This window comes from Talpa europaea (genome assembly GCF_964194135.1).
Source record: "Talpa europaea genome assembly, chromosome: 3".
In the NCBI taxonomy this organism is placed as follows: domain Eukaryota; kingdom Metazoa; phylum Chordata; class Mammalia; order Eulipotyphla; family Talpidae; genus Talpa; species Talpa europaea.
In genome coordinates, this window is record NC_140069.1 from 103,036,067 (window position 1) to 103,055,959 (window position 19,893).

Here is a 19,893-nt window from a genome sequence, read left to right on the forward strand (position 1 = left end):
AAAAGGAACAATGTAAAATTTCCAAAGAAGAGCAGTTCTGGTTTTTGAAAAAATAGATGAGAGTGAGTATTAAATCATTTCTGTGTTTGGATTCTGTATGATGTATTTTAAAGTGTTGTAGCAGATTTATTTTAAAAGGTAAATATTTTTAAAAATGTAAATATTTACCAAATGCCATAAATCACATCCCTCACAAATTTTAAACCTTATGTAAAAAAAAAAATCAGAGGCCTCCCTGGTAGGTTAAGATGCAGCCCTGTGAAGCTGTCCATAGCCACTGCAGCACAAGTTCAATCCCCAGCCAGGGAGCTACCCACATGGAGCGGCAGAACTCTCCTGCCTGGCCCGCTGCTCCTCTCAGCAGTGTATTTCAGTCAGTCTGCCTATTCTGCTCCCCACTCTGTCTCTGATGAATCCTCTCATACCCTGCACCTCTGGCCTGTACCCCAGTTCCTGTATGCATAAATAAATAAATCTTAAAAAAAATCAGACATCATCTTGAAAACATGCAAGATGGGATATATATAATTTAAAAAAACTTGGGAGGGGGCATGTCTAGAACAAAAGTCCCTTGAACCCCGCTTGTCGGCTCCTCCAGCCTGAATCCCACCTTGTCCTGCAGGGAAGCAGGGATGGAAGCCAAGCCCCATGGCTGTTGCTCATGGTGACTATAGGACCTTGTCTATATTTCCCTGCAGAGTCCAGAACCCTGGTCTTTGGGACCAGAACAGGCGAGCTGGGTGAGCTGGACCTCTCCTCAACCCTGACTTAAACTGCCCTTGCTTGGGGGGAGGGGGCAGTTACTGGTGGTGGTGGGGTGACAAAGGGACAGACCCACAGGCTCGCTGGTCCATAGGGAGAACCGACCCAGGCTTGGGGCCAGAGTATCTCAAACCGTCCAGCACCCTTGGCCCACTCACCCCTGCTGATGCTGGTTGACTTGACCTCAGGGGAGGCATTTCCACAGACATGGTTTATTTCACAGAGAGCAGAGATGTTGCATCTGAGGGGAGGCTGAGTCCAGCCTGAGGTGGGGTCTGGGAATTAGTTCCAATCACCAAAGACTGGTTCCTGCTATTCCAATCCCACTTCTTCCTTCCTTCTCCTCCCCATGCTTCTTCCTCCTGTCCTTCCTGCAAGGTTATCTGCTTGGCCTAAGTATATGGCTGCTCTGACAACGCCTCGCTTCCCACCTGTCCCTCCCCAAGGCCCTGAATCTGTGGACTAGGCCAGAAGGGGTCTCCCAAGAGAAGCAGCATCCTTCAGGGGGCCCTAGGGACAGAAGGATAGCAGATTAGGGGAGTGGTGTAGCGATGCCCGAGGATGAAGACAGCAAAACTGACTCTTTCCTCCAGTGGCTGTGCCTCCCCCTAACCCCTGCCCCCCAGTGCAGAGGGTACCACTCAGCTGAGGCCGAAAGCAGGGACTGGGGCCAACCATTGCCTGCCCACTGACTGGAAGACCTGTCCCATGAGCGTGGCACAGGAGCCACATGTCGGCCAGGAAACTAACTGTGTCCTGGCAAGCCCTTCTGGCTCTGGGCCTCAGTTTCCTCATCTGCATATAGGACCACTATGAGGATCCAGCAAGAGGCTGGTGTGGGCAAACGCCTAAAGACAGGTAACTCCATTCTTCCTGGGGTCCTTGGGACTTCTCTGCTCTGCTCCCTTTTGCACTGAGACTTTGGGCCCAGCTGGTTGTGGTTCGTCGGATCCCCCGTGTGACGTGGCTGGCTATGCAGCCTCTCTCTTGCCAGTCGGCAGAGTGGCCTCCCCCTCTTTTCTGCCCCCACCAGGCAGGAGAACCCAGAGAAAGGCGGTGGCGGAGGATGAGGAAGCTGTCCTGAAGGTGGAGTGATGGCGAGCGAGGTGGGGCATCGGACGCGTCATACAGCAGCGGTCTGCTTGATGCTGTGGAAGCTGATCCTGGTAGGTGACGTGGGGATGGACATGGCCCGGGCCACGGGGACTCGGAGGGAGTGATGGTCCTGCCAGCGGTGCCACCTCTTCCTCACGGCTGAGCGTACCTATGGGGAGGCGGGGGCTCAGTTGGATCTGAGAGTTCCCTTGGGCTCCTCTGGCTCTTCCCTCAGCAGGGCTAGCTGCCGCCTCCTGCCCAGGGACAGGCGGGGTCCAAAAGCCAGGTCCTCCCCCTGATGCTACTGGCCCTCAAAGCTCGAAGCTCAAAGCTCGTGCCTCCTCTCTCTGGGAGAAGCTCCCCCCACATGCTTCCTCTGGACACACCTCCCACCTGACTGGCGGGGCCACCTCTGTGGGACCGGAAGACCTGGCTCTGGAATCCCCCTCTTCCTCCCCAGGGCACCTACTGGAGTTGCTCCACTCAGATTTGGCCGAAGGGCCTTCGTACCTGCTCCATACTCTGACTTCCTGAGCAACCTGCCTCACTCCCCGTGAAGGCACTACTGAGACAGAGAGCTAACAGCTCTCTTCGCTTCAAAGTCTGATCACCACTGGTGCCATTTTATGCTCATTTGCATTGTAACTGAAGAACTTTTCTGGAAAATGGATGGAGTCCCCACAAGCCAGCCTAGCATGTTGCTTGAACAAAAGAAATGTTCCGTGCGCATTGTTTGTTTGCTTCAGCGGCCCCTTCTGTCCCTGCCCTCAGACCTTGGTATCAGTCTCCAGCGATGGCCCTTCCCATCCGAGGTCTGCTTTAACCAGAGGCCCAGGCAGAGACACCACAGTGCAGAGGCAGGTGAAGCGGCCTCAGGAAGGCAGACATTCCTCTTGACTGTTTGGATGCTCCCAGGGCCTCACTGGAGCGTCTGCTCTTTGTTCCAGACCCACAATGTGGCCTTACCCACCGTGGGCCTGACTGAACATCTCTCCTGGTTTAGTCACACTAAGATTCTAGGCCCTGTGAGCTCACTGGGCTTTAGCTGGTGCCTCCAGAGCCTGCCCAGAAGGGAGGTCTTCTCTGTAGAATATGCTTTGTCATTTTCTGCTCCCCTAGTCCATACCAGCCTGGCTCCTTTCTCTAGACCTTCTCCCATCACCACCTCTATTCTAGCTTCCCTGTTCTGTGAGCCCCTGCAGCCTGGCTCCTGCTCACACCTCTCCCAGTGCATCTGAGGAGCTGTGTATTGTTTCTGGCCTGCACACTTGACATTCTAGGTTGGCCGGAGTCCCTCAGGCAGGATTCCTCTCCCCCCAAGTCTGCATAGTATCTCTGGCATCCCTTTCCCTCCTCCAGAACAGAGATGTTCAGAGCCAGGGACCCCAAAAGGTTGGAAAGAATTGCCCTGCAGTGGGGTCTGTGCATGTTAATGCCCATGCTTCCCCAAGGGCCCACCTCGTACCTCTCCATTGAAGAAGCAGTAGAAGACAGACACAAAGAAACCCTGGAAAGGAAGGCGGGAGCACTCAGTAACCGACTTGGGGAGCCTCTCTGCCAAGGGTGGGAGGGGACAAGATGGCTGGGCAACACTGTTCCAGGACTCCAGAGGGTCAGAGCTGGGTGGGGTCCCACCCCCTCCCTCAGGGTTCAGGCATGCCCAGGTGCATACTGTGCATGACGTGCTGCCAGGAATTCTCAGAACAGGTGCTGGGCTGGGGTGACTGGGCCAGGGAGGAGGGTGGACCCACCTGGGCCCTGGGATCGGGGTGACAGGGGTCAGGGCTCAGTTGAGGGCAGCTGGGGCAGTGTTTGGGCCAGGCTGGGTTCCACGCATGTACACACTTTTGTATCAGTGTGCACATAAAAGAACCACATGTGCACTGGTCCAGTGTGACCTTCATGAGAGCTGGGGTGCCCAGGCACTTCAGGTCAGAGAGGCACGCTGCACCCCGCTGGTCAGGCACCCCACCTGGAATGACTGCAGGAAGGAGTTGAAATAGATGAACACGATCTGCGACAGGTCATCCTCCCCAGGGTTGACAAAGAAGAGCATGTAGGTGATGCCCAGGAGGGGCAGGAGAACCAGAGTCGCCTTGACCGCCTTCCTGGGGGAGTGAGAGGGTGATGAGCTGGGTCTTAGGGGGTGTTTTTTCTGGAGACTGTGAGAGCTCACTGGGTGAGGCTAAAGATGGCCCAGATGACCTCGCTTCTCCCCCTACCTGTACTGGATTGTCTCCGATGTGGTGGAAGCTCGCAGCTTTGTCATTAGGATGCGCACGATGTTAAATAGAAATACAAAATTGATCTGGAGAGAGGGCAGCAGAGAGGGAAAAGGAGGGGATGAGCAAGCTCCCCCTGCAGCCCAGGGGAAAGCCCACGTCTCCTGAACATGCTGTCTCACCCCAGTCACCCCCGCACCTTCTCTTTCACCATTTGCTCAACTCCCTATCACCTGCGTGCTCGAGGGAGGAAAAGCAGCGCAGAGGCAGTGACAGAGCAGCAGGGCCCTTCTACCTCAGGCTCTACTCTCCACAAAGTCCACAGGCTTTGCTGGGGGACTCCACAGGAGCTGCCTGAGCCCCTTCACCTTCTGCTGTAGGGTCCCCACTTGTCCTTTGAGGGTCTCCTGAGAACTTCTGACTAAGGAAAACTGGCCCTGGGGGCAGACTGGGTCAGCTGGAGTGACTAATCGCTGGCTGCTGAAGGAGTGATTGCTCTCTCACCACGTGCCCCACGCCCGCCCACGAAAAGTCCAGAATCTTACAGACACCCCTGAGGCAATGAAGACAAATAGGCTGTTGGGCTGACTCTGAGGCTCCTAGAGGGGCCTCATTTGTCTTCATTATGAGCTTCCTCTCAGCCTCAGCGCCCACTGCACTCCCCAAGTCCTGCCCATGTGTCTCTCTACCCATCTCTAAGTGTAAGCAGAGAGGAAAGTGAGCGTGTATAGACCTGACATGCTGGGTCACTCTGGAGAAAGTGCCCATGGGTCAGATGGAGATACTTAGCCTAGGGGTGTCTGCTGGCAGGTGTGTGCACACACACGTGTGTGTGTGTCTGTGCATGTGTGCACATGCACATATCTCCAAGTCTCTGTCTTGAGTATCCATCATTTATTAAGCCTTCCTAACCCTCCCAAATTTCAGATTCTAGGCTGGAAATGGGGGGTGAGACACAGACATCTCTGTGGTCTTTGAAATAAGCTTGAGAATGTTCTGGGGGAGACGGGAAGTCTCTGACTTCACCACAGCCTACAGCCTTCAGTGGAATGGACTGGAGAACCCAGGTTAAATGGTGGGGCTGGCACTGTCCACTGTATGCTATGCTCTTTTTCCTCTAAAGGCTCATCTAATTTCTGGGTCCTAGACTTCTGGAACATTCCCTTGGATCAAGAGGTTGGACCCGAAATTTTTCCATACAAGTGATACAAAAAACTTGACCTTTTCTGATTCTTCCTGACTTCTCTGAGAGTAGAGACTATTGGAATAAAAACATATTCTCATTTCTGTCACGTTTCCCTACCTTATACCTTATTTACCTATTATCTAGTAACGACTAGCCAATTCATTCCATTGATCTGCCCACTCATCCACCCACCCACCCACCCACCCATCCATGTATCCTCAACCATCCATTTATCAATTTATCTATTCAACCACACAATTACCCATTTAATGGAACACACATAGGCCCACCCACTTGTCCATCTACCCCTCCACGCACCCACCCATGTAGTAAGCAGTTACTGAGCACCTCCCGGCTGCAGGGCTTGTTCCATGTGCTAAGGCAACAGGAGGCACAGTAAGGGTGACAAGACTTAACCCTTCTCATCGTACTAGGCGGGCAGGCAGAGATGCTGCCCAGCTCCTGCCTCCATCTTAGCCTGGCTCTGTGCAGCATGAAAATTGCTCTTTCCTGATGAGTTTGGTTTCCAGGCTCCCCCTTTACAACACCTGCACCACCACGGGCACTTTCCCCTATGGAGAGCCTTCTGACCATCTTGGCTCACAGTGAAGTCTTCAGTTCTCCATTCTTGAGCCCCCCAGCCCCCTGCAATCCAAGTCCTTCATTCAGCACTAGTGCACCCTAATGTTGTCCAGCCTGGTTTCTGGTTCTATTGGTTTGTTCAGAAAACGGACTTGCCATGTGCCAAGATGTGTGAGCTGGCCCTGCTTACAGGAGGCTCACAGAAGGGGCGGGGACATCTTTCCTAAGGAGTCAGAGAGTCCTTGAGAAATGGCACACAGGCTGAGAGATGAAGGAACGTGGGGAATTGTATTCCAAGCAGAGAAAAGGCCGGGGAGGAAGTGCTGGGGTGGGAAGATAGGCCAAATGGTGGCCAGTGTGGCTGACACGAGTTAACAGTGAGGTCTACTTGGTTCTTCAGTGCCCCCTGCAGGGCCTCCCAGCCTGGACCCATCTCAGAGGAACTGCATGGGGTGGGCTGGAATACTGAGGAAGAGGGTGGTGGTACACAGGGCAGGCCAGATGCCCTGGAGAAGCTTCTCCTGATAAGTCCAACTGGGCCTCACCCTGCCCTTCTTTCCGGGTGCCCTGCTGTAATAGCTCAGGCCCCCACTGGCACATTAACTCCTCAGGGAGTGGGCATTGCCTCCATTGAGGCTGTGTGTTGGGGGGTGGGTGAGGGAGTGAGGGGGATGTGTCCTAGCCTGGTTAGAGCCCGGGCTGGCAGGTGGTGGGCCTCAGGCCGGCCATGCAATGTTCTGATTGGGATGTGGATATTACAGTTGTACTGGACAGACATGGGGATCCGAGCGCTCCCTAGTGGGGATCCAGTACTCACACTGTCCGAGGATTCATTCCACCTGCTTTAGGACTATCCTTTATAGTCCTTGGGAAGCACGTAAGGTCATTACCCCTGTTTTACAGATGCACAAACTGAGGTTGAAGTGAAGGTTCTAGACAAGAGGTAGGAGGCATTGGTGTAAAGATTTGAGCCAAGAAAACTGAACTCAGAATCCTTCTCTGAACCCTGACATCACACTGATGCTCCTGTAAGAATTCATGGAATATGGCCAGACAGAAAGAACCAGAAAGAAGGCACTGTTTCTACTGTAGGGCCCTAGAAGAGGAGATGGAATCCACCCAGACAACACTGCAAAGCCCCTCAGCACAGGATTCAAACCCATGACTCCAGGGGCGGGAGGAACTGCTGGAATAGAGCCTCAGGGCCTCCAGCACATGTCCCATCCTCACAGTGACCCTGTGCAGCAGGGACTAGCACCCTCATGGAACAGATGGGAAACTGAGGCTTCAAGAGAGCAATGAGTTCTCCGGGAATCACAACACAATGCCAGGTGGTTCTACCATTGCTTGTTGAGTACTCACAGCATAATTGAGACAGAGAAAGTCGAGACGGTAGCTCACTCATTCTTAACCTGCAGGGCCGGTGAGACCGCCTGCAGCCCCACGAGGGCCAGGGCACATGCTCGGTCACGGTGCTTGCCTGTGGGAGCCTGTCCTTGTTCTGATTGTGCACGTGTGCGAAGGTAGGCAAGCAGGGAGCAGAGAGGCAGACCAGGTGTCTGGTTTCATATCTCCCTCCCTGACTTCAGCTACACTTCTTCCTGCTCTGTAAGCCCAGGTGGGAAGAGGCGGTCCCAGCCCCCGGGAACAGCTCTCCTCTAGTTCTGGGTACTAAGTGGCTTACGGGGGTACAGCCACTAATTCTCCTACCCTTCTCACCCTGTCCCAGCTCTTTGCCTCTTTGAGGACACATTCACCAAGTCACGTTTCCAGCCTGTCTATCCCACTTGGTCTGCACAGCAGTGTCCCACAGATGGAACAGGGGGCCTTCTGGCCAGTGGGTTTCACAGCTCCTGCAAGCTGGTCCTTACTGGATACCTCTGATTCCCTTCTGTTGGCCTAAGTTTCACGCCTTGTTAGGTGTAGGGCCCAAATGGATGACAGAGAAAAGCCCAGGCAACTCACATCCCTGCCTGGAAGGGGCCCCTGGACATTCAACCAGACTTTTCCAATTAGAATGTACCCACCCAGGGTACCAGGGCGCGTGGTCCAAATGCAGATCCCAGACCCACTGCAGACATTCCCAGTAGCAGATGGGGGCCTGGGAATCTGCATCTGGCACAGGGCAGCTGAGCTGTTGCTGGGAGGTGCACTGAGTGAGGAGACCCCCCCCCCACAGAGGGAAGAGTCAGGGCTCTACCCAGAGACACGTGACACACTGGAGGTGCTGGACTGGGGCCCCGGCATTGCATGTTCACCTGGAACTGCAGGGGGACAGTTCTCAGTCCCAGGCTTTCTCTGGTACCCAGGGAGCTAGTTCAGCTGGAAAACAGGGGGTCTGGAGATGTGGTTATTTGCTGTCCCTGGGACTACTGCTGCTGGGGCATAGAGGCGCAGGTAAGTCCCCCAGCATCCTGACTCTAGGGGACAGAGCACAATTCTGAGACCCTTCGAAGAGGCTGCCCTGTGGTGCCCCACTCATCACCTCATCACCTGTGCTGGTTTCCTCCCCTTGTCTTCCACTCCCACCCTGGCTGTGCTCTGCAGGACCATCACCCAAATGAATGCCGGCACTGAGTTCTGCCTCATAGCTCCACGTCTGGCCCCCGTGTGGCCATGGCACTGTGCTTAATCTGTCTGAGTCCTGTTTCCTCCCTTGCCCAAGGTGGGCACAGGTTAAAATACTCATGGGAGAACACAGAGCCCAAGTCTCACCCAGGAAGGGCCTAATAAATGCCATACCCTTTCCCATGACAACAACAGTGATAACAGTCTCCTGTAAACCCACCAGCTGACTCACTTCCCAGAAACCCATATACAAGCCTGAGTCTCTCAGAAGCAGGAAGGCAGCTACGGGGATGGCAGGTGGCAGGAGCACATAGCCAAGGACGTGGGCATGCAGCAGCTCTGCCCCAGAGCCTCAGCTCAGTAGCTGTAGTGGTGACCTTGGACAGGCTGTTTTATCTCTCTCAGTTTTTTCATTTGTGAAATGGGAATCATTCAGGCACTGAGCATGTGGAGATTGCAAGTAATAAGGACACAGCTCCTGACAGGACTCAGCTTGGGATCGGTGCCAGCAGCGGATGTGGGCTGGACCCAAAGAGAGAAACAAGCTGAGAAGGGGACAGTGGACCAGGAAGGGGCCTGGAAGAGGAGGCCAGGAGCTGGTTCTGACAGGGGGCCCTCCACGGCCACCTCCTCTTCTCCATTCCCTCCCTCGCAGCTGGCTGTCCAATAGCCAACAGCAGAGAGAACTCCCTCCCCTCTATGCTTGGTTCCGCAACCAGGCTAGCCTTCCTTGGCTGGGTTCCAGGTTCCTCAAAAATCCTTTCCCTGCAGGATGGGCTCTCAGCAGCTGGCTGGGGTTTCAGGGGGTTTCTGCTCAAACTTCAGGGGGCAGGAGTCATTCATTGCAGCTGGAGTGGGGCTCACTCCACTGACAAGGACTGGCTTCTGCCTCTGACACAAATGGCGCCTGATGGTGGAACGTCAGGTGGTAGATAAAAACCTTCCCAGCCATCTCTAGTTCACTGGCACCAAGGACACTCCACAGATGGGGTCAAATGAATTCCGGAAGTCAAAAAGGAGAGTAAGGAAATAAAAGAGAGAAAACAGTAATTGTCTCCCAGGTAAGCCACAGAAAGCCCCCTTAGGCACCCGCTGTGAGCAGGATGGGGATGGCCAGCTCTCCCTCAAGCTCCCTACATGAAGCAGGTGGCCCTTTAAGGAATCTGAAATTACTGAGCCTGAAATAAGTCTTACGTAAATGCCAATCTCTTATGGGGCTTTTTTGTACGTCTCTCTCTTTTTTAATGTATGATATGTAATGCGTTCATTTTTGCAGAATGAAGCTTCTACTTAAACTCCACCTTAATTAAAGCTCGTTGTGGATTAAAGATGCAGTGCAATTATACCTTAGATGCAAATACATTTGGCAAAGGGCGGGAGCTGAACCTGGAACAATTGCTCATTACGCTCCATTCTGGTAACACTGCTCCAGGCTGGGGGCGGTGGGCTGGGCCCAGGTGGGGGTCGCTGCAGGTGGAAAGGGATGTGGATTTGGGCTGAACAGAGGCCTGGACACCCTTTTTGCCACCAGCTGCCCCCTTGCCTGCCTGCCTCAGCACTGTACTTGGCAAGGGGACTCAGATGAGGGAGAGCATGAGAAATCTGCCAGTCAGACCCCATTCTCTGCCCAGAGAAAAACCCAACGGTCAGAGGGGGAGAAGAGGGGTCCCACCTGTGCACAGTGCGGGGGTGAAGGGGAGACAGCAGGGTGGTGTGTACATTGCATTGTGTGCAAGGGCTGCCCCAGGCCATACCCTTTCCCAGCTTCCCTGCTGTCCTGGTGCCCCGCCCTGGCCTGTCTGCACTGAGGACCTACCAGGAGGACGAGGATGATGGGCCCCTGATAGATGTAGTCCACCAGGTCACCGGGCTCCTTGCCGAACCAGCACCTGCAAAGATGGGGTGGCTGTAAATGGCCTGGGAGCTGGATTCTAGAGACCACTGCAGCTTGGGCCCAGGGGCCTCCAGTTTGACCCTTCCTGAGACTCAATTTCTAGGCTGCCCCTTCCTCAAAAGCCCGGATGTACAGCCCCACCCCCACTGACCACCTTGCCTCACTCTACCTCTGCCTTTTGCCACACATGGAGAGGCTGGTCTCAGCTAGACTGAGGACAGGCCCTGGGTCATCCCCTCCTCCTCTACCCCTTCTCTCACTCCCCCAACCCCACCCCACTCCAGGCTGCTATACTTGGTTCTGCAACCAGGCCAGCCTTCTTGGCTGGGTTCCAGGTTCCTCAAAGATCCTTTCCCTCCAGGATGGGCTCTCGGCTGGGGTTTCAGGGGGCTTCTGTTCAGATTTCAGGGGGCAGGGCTGAGCATTCAGAGGCTCTCGAATAAAGGGAGAACAAGGCTCCCCCTTGCTGATCCAGAGTCCAACTGCTTGCACCACCTGTTCCCACGTCGCTTGGAACCTGCCAGGCACTCAGCAGCACAAAGCAGATGTGGAGGCGGGAGCCCTCTCCTGCCTAAACCCCCTTTCTCTGAGCTGAGCCAAGGGAACCACTGCTATCAGAGGCTGGTTATTCTCCAGGGGCACTGTGGGTGAAACGCCAAGGTCTGGGAGTTCGACTCTGCCAGCAACAACTGCACCTCAGAAGGGCCCTGTGGACTTGGTGACATTCTGCCTGCGTCCTCTACAACCTGAGTTCATCCAGTGCAAACTGCCTCACACAGGAACCTCCCCTGACACCTCTCAGCACTGCAGTTCTGGTCTGTGCTTAATCACCCCCTTTGACAGGTAGCTCACTACCTTCCAAGGCAGTCCTCTTATTTTAGGGCACCTTTTATCATTAGCTCTTAATGTTTAGCTCCTGGAACCCACTTATTCCCATTCCCACCAACAAATCCTGCCTGTTCTCTCAGCCTGAGAGACTCCGTAGTCTCTGTATGCAGAGACTATTTTCCCCAGTTTCCTCTTTTCTCAGCAGGTAGCACCAAAATTCCCAGTTGCTCCCTGGCTGGCCTATGGCTAGAGCTGCTGTCATCTGGGCCATGGCTTAGTAAACCAGTCTCTGGGGCAGGAAAGGTCCCAGGACTGGACACTGCTCCCTGGGCAGAGATTGGGATATCAGAGTCAAATGAGCTCCCACTGCCCTGGCCCGGGGTCTGTGAAATGCTCATGGAGACACCGTGGAAGTGCCCTTGGCCTCCATGTCCTTGGACCAGGCCTGCCACAGTCAACTCTCAGGAAGCCTTCCCAAAGCCCAAAGGGCTTAGGCATTGGGGTGCCTAAAGACACCATGATTCCTAACTCAGTCCACAAAGCTGGCTTGACACCTGCCACATGAGGACTCTATGCCAGGGCTTTTTTTTTCAACTTAAGAACAACAGAAAAGCGAACCTGGCCCTGTAAGGCTGCAGTTCCTTCCCCGCGGCTTGGCTGGAGCCTGCAGCTGACTGCTCCTAATACCCACCCTCCACCCCCACCCTGACCCCCATAGGCCTGTCCTACTTACTGTTTATTCTCATAGTAGAGTTTGCCCACCGCCCAGGCAATGATGATGGGGCAGGGGATGCCTGAAAGGACAGACAAGGGCTATAGTGGACAGACAGATGGACAAGGGACCCTCACATAAAATACAGAGAGGGAGGACTACAAGGGGCCTGGGATCATGTTCCCAATCTTCCAACCATAGGCCCTCCCTGACCCCAGGGAGCCCTGTCCCTTGACCCCTGCACTCATCCCATGACCCTACCCTACTCCCAGCCACTCCCTCCAAGCAGATCAGAGAGATGAGGGAATTGTGATTTTCTGCATTGTTTTGATAGAGAAGTAGAGTCTGCTGGCTTCTCTCTTAAAGACAGAGGCAAAGTGTCTGGACCAACCATTCCAAGCAGGGGGAGGAGGCTATCTGTGGAATGTTCTCTTGGAGGGACTGTTTCCTTCTTCCTTGCCAGCATGGAGGGGAGTGGCTGCATGCTTGGACTGTGTTGGGGAGAGTGAGCAGGGAAGAGGTTCCATCTTTAGACCCAGGAAGAAGGGCCGTGACCCTGTCCATGGAGCCCCCGTGCCCAGAGGCCCTCCTGGAACCCTCACACCATCCGATGAAGAGGAAGAGCCACTTGCGCAGGCGCTCCGTGGAGTAGGTCATGACGATGGCCGTGTGCAGGTAGCAGCCCTCCACGAACATCCAGAAGAAGTTGGTCACCACAAAGTAGTTGAAGATGGCGGTGATGCAGCGGCACCAGACCTGCATGGGGTGGGCGGCAGTCAGGGGCAACACAGGTGCTGATGGAGGGCTGCTCATTCTAGTTGGTTTACGGACATGGCATTAAATACCCTCCAGTCTCATTCTGGGGAGCTCCATCTTCCCTCAGTTCTCTTTCACTGTTCGGGATTGAGGTAAAGAGCCAGTCTCCTCTGCTAGCACTGTGTCTGTGGCTTCTCCCCAAGGCTCCCTAATACCCCCTTTTTATAAAGGGGATTCTGGCCCCGAGCTTTCTACAGGCAGAGGTTAGAACAGCTCCAGTGTATTTTCATTGTCACTTTTTGGATGGGGGTGGGGGGGGCACCTTCAACTCATAGCAAGTTAACCTGGTTTCCATTTAGGGACAAAATGTGAAATTCATGTTGAAGGAAAAGCAAAATGTGCCAATGAAAAGGAAATTGTTATAGAAACAGCAGTCCAGACTCTATGAAGGTGGGCTGCAGTCACGGAGGTGATTCTCCAAGGCTTCTGGTTTGGGGAGAACAAATCTTGTTGCTATTTATCTTCCCAGCAGAGGGGAATTTGTCCCTGTCTCTCTGAGCAGGGCTACCCTCCCAAGCACCTGGCAGAGGGGTGCTGGGGGTGCGGGCTAGGAAAGAGCCTGCCGAGAGCCACAGTAGCCACTGCCAGCGCCAGGCCAGAGCTCTTCTCAACAGACCCAGAAGACCCTGGCCATCTGCGCCATGGGGTCATCCCCAGGGCACCGCAAAGCTGAGGCTGGCATGTGCAGTGTGGTGTTGAGAGGAACTATGTGTTGAGGTGCTCTCGGCTCCCCGGAACAGTCCATTCCTCCCTGCCGTTTCCATGAGCCCTGATGTCACATAGTCGTCTGTGCTGAGCTGATCACTGCCCCCTGAACTTGGGCCCCATCAGGATGTCTCTCTCTGTTCTGAGAAAGTCCTACTGGGGAGGTTAGCAAAAGATCCCCTCCTCCCACCTTGCTTTTCCTCCAAGTTTAAGTGACAGCTTATCAGTATAAGCCAGTATTGGGCTGCAGGGCACCTGAAAGTGGATTGAAATTGGTCTCACAGAGGGAAGGCTTGATGTGGGGCCAAGTTAAGGGTCAAGCCAGGCTGGCTGGCTGCTCAGGTGGGGTCATCCAGACAAAATGTATCTCAAAGTCTCATTATAACCGTCAACCAGGAACTCTGCTTGCTCCCCACTCTGGTCTCCAGTTTGACAATGGCCTGGACAGTGTAACACAGTGGACACAAGTCCAGGGCAGGCAGCTAACACATGGGGCAGCCTACTCGAGACCCTGTGGGCCCAGAGTAGAGGCATCATTACAATTCCAAGCCTTAGTCTCCATGTCTGGGGCGGGAGGGGGGGGGTGGGAATCACTACAGGCCTCTCATTGGGATAATGAGATAAAGCTTAGAGGATAATTCTTTCTTTGGGGGTGATCCTGAATTTCCAAGATGGGGATTGGGGCATAATAGAAACCCAAGTCCATTGCCAGGTTTATGCTGTTCCTGGCCTGGCAGTGCCCCTGCCCCTTGCCCCCAACTGTGGGGCAATGATTGGGTGGAGATGAGCACAGGTGCAGCCTGCACATGAGGGTTGGGCAGAGACGGGTGCCCCAGTGCTGAGTGCCCCCAGCCCAGCCCTGAGCCTCCACCCAGTGACCTCGTTGCTTTCATGCACTTCGTGGTCGATGAGCTGCAGCAGGAACCACGTGGCATTTCGCAGGATAAAGGTGGTGATGAGGTTCCAGTGAATCACGTTCCGCAGGCAGCGGATGCTCCTATGGGAGGCCCAGATGAGGGTTAGCTGGGGTCAGGGGTCAGCGAGGGCATGGGGGGTAGAAACTTGGTAGAAACAGCCTGGAATGAGGGCAGCCCCCGCCCCCTCGTCCCATGGTGGCACAGCTGGCCCCTCAGAGCCAGGTGCCCCCTGCCTCCCGCACAGCAGCTGGTGGCCAGGCCCTGGCACCTCCTGCAAGCCCCCTCTGCCCACTGACTCCAGGGCCTCCAGGGTGCAGGTGGGCATGCCTGGGAGGTGAAGCGGGTACTGTGAGAGGAGGAAGGGGACAGCAGGTGTAGGGAGACTCACCGCAGGACCAGGAAAAGCAGGAAGGCAGCCACGAGGGCCGCCACAGAGACACAGTGGCCCAGGTAGTTGATGATGAGGGCAATGTGGTAGTGCAGCTCATATTTCCTCTGCTGGATGGACAGATATACAAGCAGACTGAGGCCAGGGACATGTGGAGGGTGGGGCGGGGTGCTGTAGCAGTGCCCACCCTGCGTGTCCCACCTGGGGCACAAGTGGCTTCAAGAGTCACTATGTTGGAGGGTGGCTGCAGAGCTCACGCCTCATGCTTACATGGCTGCTGTCAGGCCTCTCAACATGCAATCTGGGGCAGATTTGGACAGAGTATTCCGAGATACATCAGAGGTATGGGCCTGGGATTTTCTTTTCTTTTTGATTCCCGCTAAAAGATGCCACACCTGTGTTTAGTCCCTGCTCATACTCCAGCTGGCAAGCTGATAGCTCTCTCCCCACCTCAGCTTTGGCATATGTGCCATGAGCCAATCTGCCCTCCTCCCTCAGAAGCAGCAACTTATTGGAGCTCTGGAGGTAGCCTGGGCTCAGTTGCAGCATGGGCGTGTATGGGGGGGGGTGTGTGTGTGCATTGTCTGTAGAGAGTTTAAGAATATTAAAACCAAGTAAGAATGGGTATGTCTTTTAGTATCACCACATGCTGACAATTCTAAACAACAGCAGCAATAAAGGCCTCCTTCCTGCCAGGGCAGACTGTGCCCTCAGTCCCCACTTTGTTTGCCACTGCTCACAGGGGCTGTAAGCCAGCAAGGAGAGGACAGCGGTGAAAGGAACCTCCTTGCCTCTGGTCTGACCTTCCCGTGTGTCACTCCCGCCGCCCTCACTGCACACACTTGGGGTTCACATTTGGTAGAATTGCCTTCTCAGAGTAGGCAAAGGTTTTGGGGGAAAAGCTCCACCCTACCAGGGGATGAGTTAGGCAAAGAGGAGGGGGATGGAGGTGTGATGTATCATTTTAGGTCAGAATGAGGTACTGCTTGAAAGGGAGGAGGCAGAAAGGTAGCATGGAGCCCAGCTCCAGGGAAGGGGGTTGGCAAGGTCTGAGGGGGACAGTTTCCCATGGGACTTCTCTTCTGGGGGCTGCACTTGTTTCTACGGAGAGAAACAAGGTACACAGCAGGAAGGCTAGGTGGGAAACAGGCATAGAGGAGGAGGGACGTCACAGAGCCCGCTAGATGTTGGAGAGCACGGGTTACGTGATCACTCCCTTCTTATGCCCTTGGCTGTGTCCTCCAGCAGCCCAAATTCTCCTTACAGTGGCATTCCATGGCCTGCCTCTCCCTCACCACAGTGTCACTGGGCACAGGGACAGGGAAAGAGGTACAGACAGGGGTGATCCGGTGTCACTAGGACTGTTTCTGTCCTATCCTTGGGGTGCTCCCCCTAAGTCCTAATACTGGGTTGTCAGAAAAGTCATATATTTTTTCTGTTTTTTCAAACAAAAATGCATCATGACTTTTTCTGACAACCCAATATTTGTATGAGGACCAGGGTTGGGACAGGGGTGGGGGAGCTTACCTTGTCATCTAAAATGGGCTCACACTGTGAGTAGTTGATCCGCGAGGCCCACGTCCCATTCTCCAAGCACTGCCGGTAGGCGTTCCCTATTAAAGACACCAACCGCCAAGAAGCAGGTCACTCCTCTTCAAGAATACTCCCTGGCTCCCAAGTGCCCACAGGATAAAGACCACACCTCTCAACTTCTCCAAGCCAGGACACAAAGTGTGTCTGAAAGTTCATATTAAAATCATTTATGGGAAAACTGCACCACAGTTTTACCCACATGACAGCTAAAGGGCAAATAACAGCCTTTTTGGGGACAATCTTTGACCAGCATTTTGCACACTTTATTTAATTTTGTTTGACCCTTGAGTTGGAGCAGAAGATTCACTGCTATGAGCACACCAAATAATTTCCATCTTTGCACTGCAACCATCTTCTGCTTTTGAGAGCCATACTTTTTCACCAGTATTAGCAATTCCAGTTTCATCATAGCTACCATCTGCACAGTAGGCGCTTACCACACTTATACCAAGTTCTCTTTTACACATTTGATCATGCTTGCCTCTTTGTAGGGGCAGGAAGGGCACAGAGCAGGTTTTTATGATCGAGCAGATGGGTGAAGGAGAAACCTGGAGCCCTCGGTGACTTATTCAGGTTTTATTGGGATTTTACCAGGTACACGGCAGGCAGAGTGGCCGGGAGGCTGGCAGGCCTCCCAGCCCCCAGCAAGTCTTCACTCTTTCTGGGCTCTCTGGTATTCTCTTGTGGCCTTGTCTTCTCTGCTCCTTTCCTTGTCTTCTGTTCTGCTCTCTGTTCTGCTGGTGTCCCCATGCCGCCGCTCTTACAATCCCACTCTCTCAGCCCAGGTGAACCCACCTATGCATGCCCACACCCTACTCCAGGTGCCCGCCATCAGACATGCATTCAGGACCGCAGGGGTCCATCATTAATCCTAATGGCGGGAGGGCAGAAAAGCCTGATATTTTACTTACCATACACTCTTCAATCCTCATGTAACCCCATGAAGCAGGTACTAATAATATTGTCATGTGTGTTTTACAGAGAAGGAAACTGAGGGACAAGGAGATTAAGCTGTTTGCCGGGGATAAGAGATGAGAAGAAGTCCAGAAGGTCTGGCTTCAGGTTTTAAGTTCTTAACCCCTAGCAGCTGAGTGGTAGTGCATGGGGATGAGAGACCCTGCTGGGCTCTGACCGTGCAGCTGGCTGTGAGCTGTAGCTGCCTGGACACCACCATGTGACGTGAGTGTCTGAGAATGGCGTTCATACGAAAGTTAGAATGTGACGCGTGAAGAGACATTTCAGGGCATTAATGCCTGACGTATAAAAGTACAGGTTTTATCAAAGGAGAATGTAGAAAAGTCAAAGACTGTTCATCCTTGCCTTTCTCTAAATCCTTATTTAATTTTCAAGGTCTAGCTCCTAAGTCACCCCCTCCAGGGAGTTCACCCTCAACCTCAATCAAGAGGAAACCCTCCCACCTAAGAACTCCAGAGCCCTCTGCCAGCTTCTGCTCTGCATTGTGCCCTTAGCATTAATATGAATCTTATCTGTGCACCTTGATTACAAATACAAGATTACAAATTCTTGTCTGGGGATGATTTGTACCAGGTCCTGCTCTCTGACTAATGGGAAGTTATTTGTGCATTTCTCTTTCAGGCTTATGTTAGATATACAACATAAAGCCAATTAAAAACAAATAGCTCACGGAGCATAGAGTCACAGAGCTGGAAAGGGATTCTTAGATTGTTTTTGGAAGCAGTGAGTTCTAAAATAATTAAATTACTTTAAAAAACCCACTTCCGTTGGGCTGACAGTGAGTTAAAAGCAATGGAATTATTAAGAAGCACTTGCTGAAGAGCAGAAACAATGGGGGAGATTCTATTAGCCTAATTGTTTTTTAATTTGGTGCTCTAAACTCACAGATTTTTCAACTCCAGAGTTGTTACTGTCCTATTCCTGCCTCCCGGGACTGTCGGTACGAAGCCCACTTCAGGCAGGATGCTGGTTCCTGTTGGTGTCATCAGGCCAAAGCTGGTTGCCACTGATTCTGACCCCACTGGGAGCACACCAGCTCCTTGCCCTGACCACGGCACCCAATTCCCCATGAGCTTCCCCTCTCTTCAGGTTTGTTTCACCTGTGTAAAATAATTTGATGCATAGGATAAATAATATTGAACTAAAGGAAAGAAAGTGGGGTGAAGCTAAAAGGACTCAAGTGAAAGTATCTTAGGAGGGTGAGTCCTTTGTAAAATGAATAATCCTTTCTCGAATCCCTCTCAACAGACACATGTGAAATGAGACAAACCCAGATCCTGGCTGAAATTCAAAGGGGAACACAATTTGTCATCTGGAGATACATTCATAGATTATTCAGATTCCCTGAAGCCCAGTGCTAAAGCCCTTCCTCCAGGAAGACCATCTTGATTTTCCCCACCTCATGATCTCTCCTCTTCTCTCCTTAGCCCTCCCAGAACTGAGAGCCTGTGCTTCACACTCTAGTGCTTACTCATGACCTGGTTTGATTTGAGCTGTCCAGGTATGTGAGTCTGGTCTCTGAGCAGTGTGGGAATCCACAAAGACAAGACCTTGGAATACCTTTTTCCCAAGTATATCTCATGGTAGCACTGACCATGAGGCTTACAAATGGGAGAGGGTCAGGATAAAGATGCTGCGTTCTGAGATCTTTCTTGTTTGTCGTATCAAATGTCCCTGGGATAAAAAATTCAATGAATTCTGTCTTTCTGTTTTCTTTTTCTGGTACCCAGTCCCCTTCTGCCAATTCCTCTGCCCTCTCTCTAGATGCCCTAGCTAGACTGGCTCAACAGTCTTCTACCTGTTTCCCTGTTTCTTCTCTTCTCCCCTTGATTTTTGCCATGCTTTGCCCTTATAGCCAGAATGATCATCTTGGTGCCTGCTTAAAACCCACCAGTGATTTTTTATTACTCTTGAGAATAAAGTCCAGATTTCCTGGTGTGATATTCAAAGGTCTTGACACTTGGGCCCCAGCTTAGATTTCCTGATCCATCTCTACCATTCTATATTATAGATGACATTTGCACTAATAGGCCTGGCACACACCCAGCTCCTTGCTGAAGCACCTCTTGAAACACCCTTCTGCCTCTCACCCATTGTTCACTATCTACCTTCTAAACCCCAGCTCAAATTCTACTTCCTCCTGAGGACTTCCACAATAACCTAGGTAGGAAACAATCCTTCTTTTACTCTCTAAACACCTCCTCTATATCTTCCCATCTCTTGAAACATAGGCCTTCACATTATTGCCCTTGAACCATAGCAACATATCCATCTCATACCACAATCCAATACACATGAACCACACTGCTGAATGCAGTTTCACAAAACAAAATTTATCTTTTTTGTTTTAAAGATTTATTTATTTATTTATTTATTTATACAAGCACTGGGTACAGTCAGAAGCGCGGGAGGATGACAGGATTCACCAGAGTCAGAGTGGGGAATAGAACAGGCAGACCGACGAAATACACTGCTGAGGGGAGCAGCGGGCGCGGCAGGAGAGGTCCACGCACCATGTGGGACCCTTCCCGGCGGCCGGGGATCGAACTGGCACTGCAGAGGCTGCGACCAGCCTCGCAGCCCAGTGCTCAACCGCTGCGCCACCAGGGGAGGCCCACAACAAAATTTATCTTGACAATAGCTCTAGTAT

The 19,893-nt window shown here is 52.8% G+C and overlaps 1 protein-coding gene across 5 annotated transcripts in view; it reads right to left on the bottom strand.

Moving 5' to 3' along the window:
• Nucleotides 1–1,885: 1,885 nt before the first annotated feature.
• The window catches only part of CRHR2 (corticotropin releasing hormone receptor 2), a gene marked incomplete at both ends in the record, with an annotated part of 42,654 nt that continues 24,646 nt past the window's right edge, over nucleotides 1,886–19,893 (bottom strand). For 3 of the 5 annotated variants that reach the window (XM_084229895.1, XM_084229894.1, XM_084229896.1), the window contains 10 exons: nucleotides 1,886–2,026; nucleotides 3,323–3,364; nucleotides 3,830–3,965; nucleotides 4,080–4,165; nucleotides 10,232–10,304; nucleotides 11,871–11,931; nucleotides 12,452–12,605; nucleotides 14,250–14,367; nucleotides 14,676–14,785; nucleotides 16,203–16,288. In XM_084229895.1, coding sequence (XP_084086021.1) covers nucleotides 1,886–2,026; nucleotides 3,323–3,364; nucleotides 3,830–3,965; nucleotides 4,080–4,165; nucleotides 10,232–10,304; nucleotides 11,871–11,931; nucleotides 12,452–12,605; nucleotides 14,250–14,367; nucleotides 14,676–14,785; nucleotides 16,203–16,288 — 1,007 coding nt within the window. The remainder of the gene's footprint in view (nucleotides 2,027–3,322; nucleotides 3,365–3,829; nucleotides 3,966–4,079; nucleotides 4,166–10,231; nucleotides 10,305–11,870; nucleotides 11,932–12,451; nucleotides 12,606–14,249; nucleotides 14,368–14,675; nucleotides 14,786–16,202; nucleotides 16,289–19,893) is intronic. The other 2 variants (XM_084229898.1, XM_084229897.1) reach the window with 2 other exon arrangements.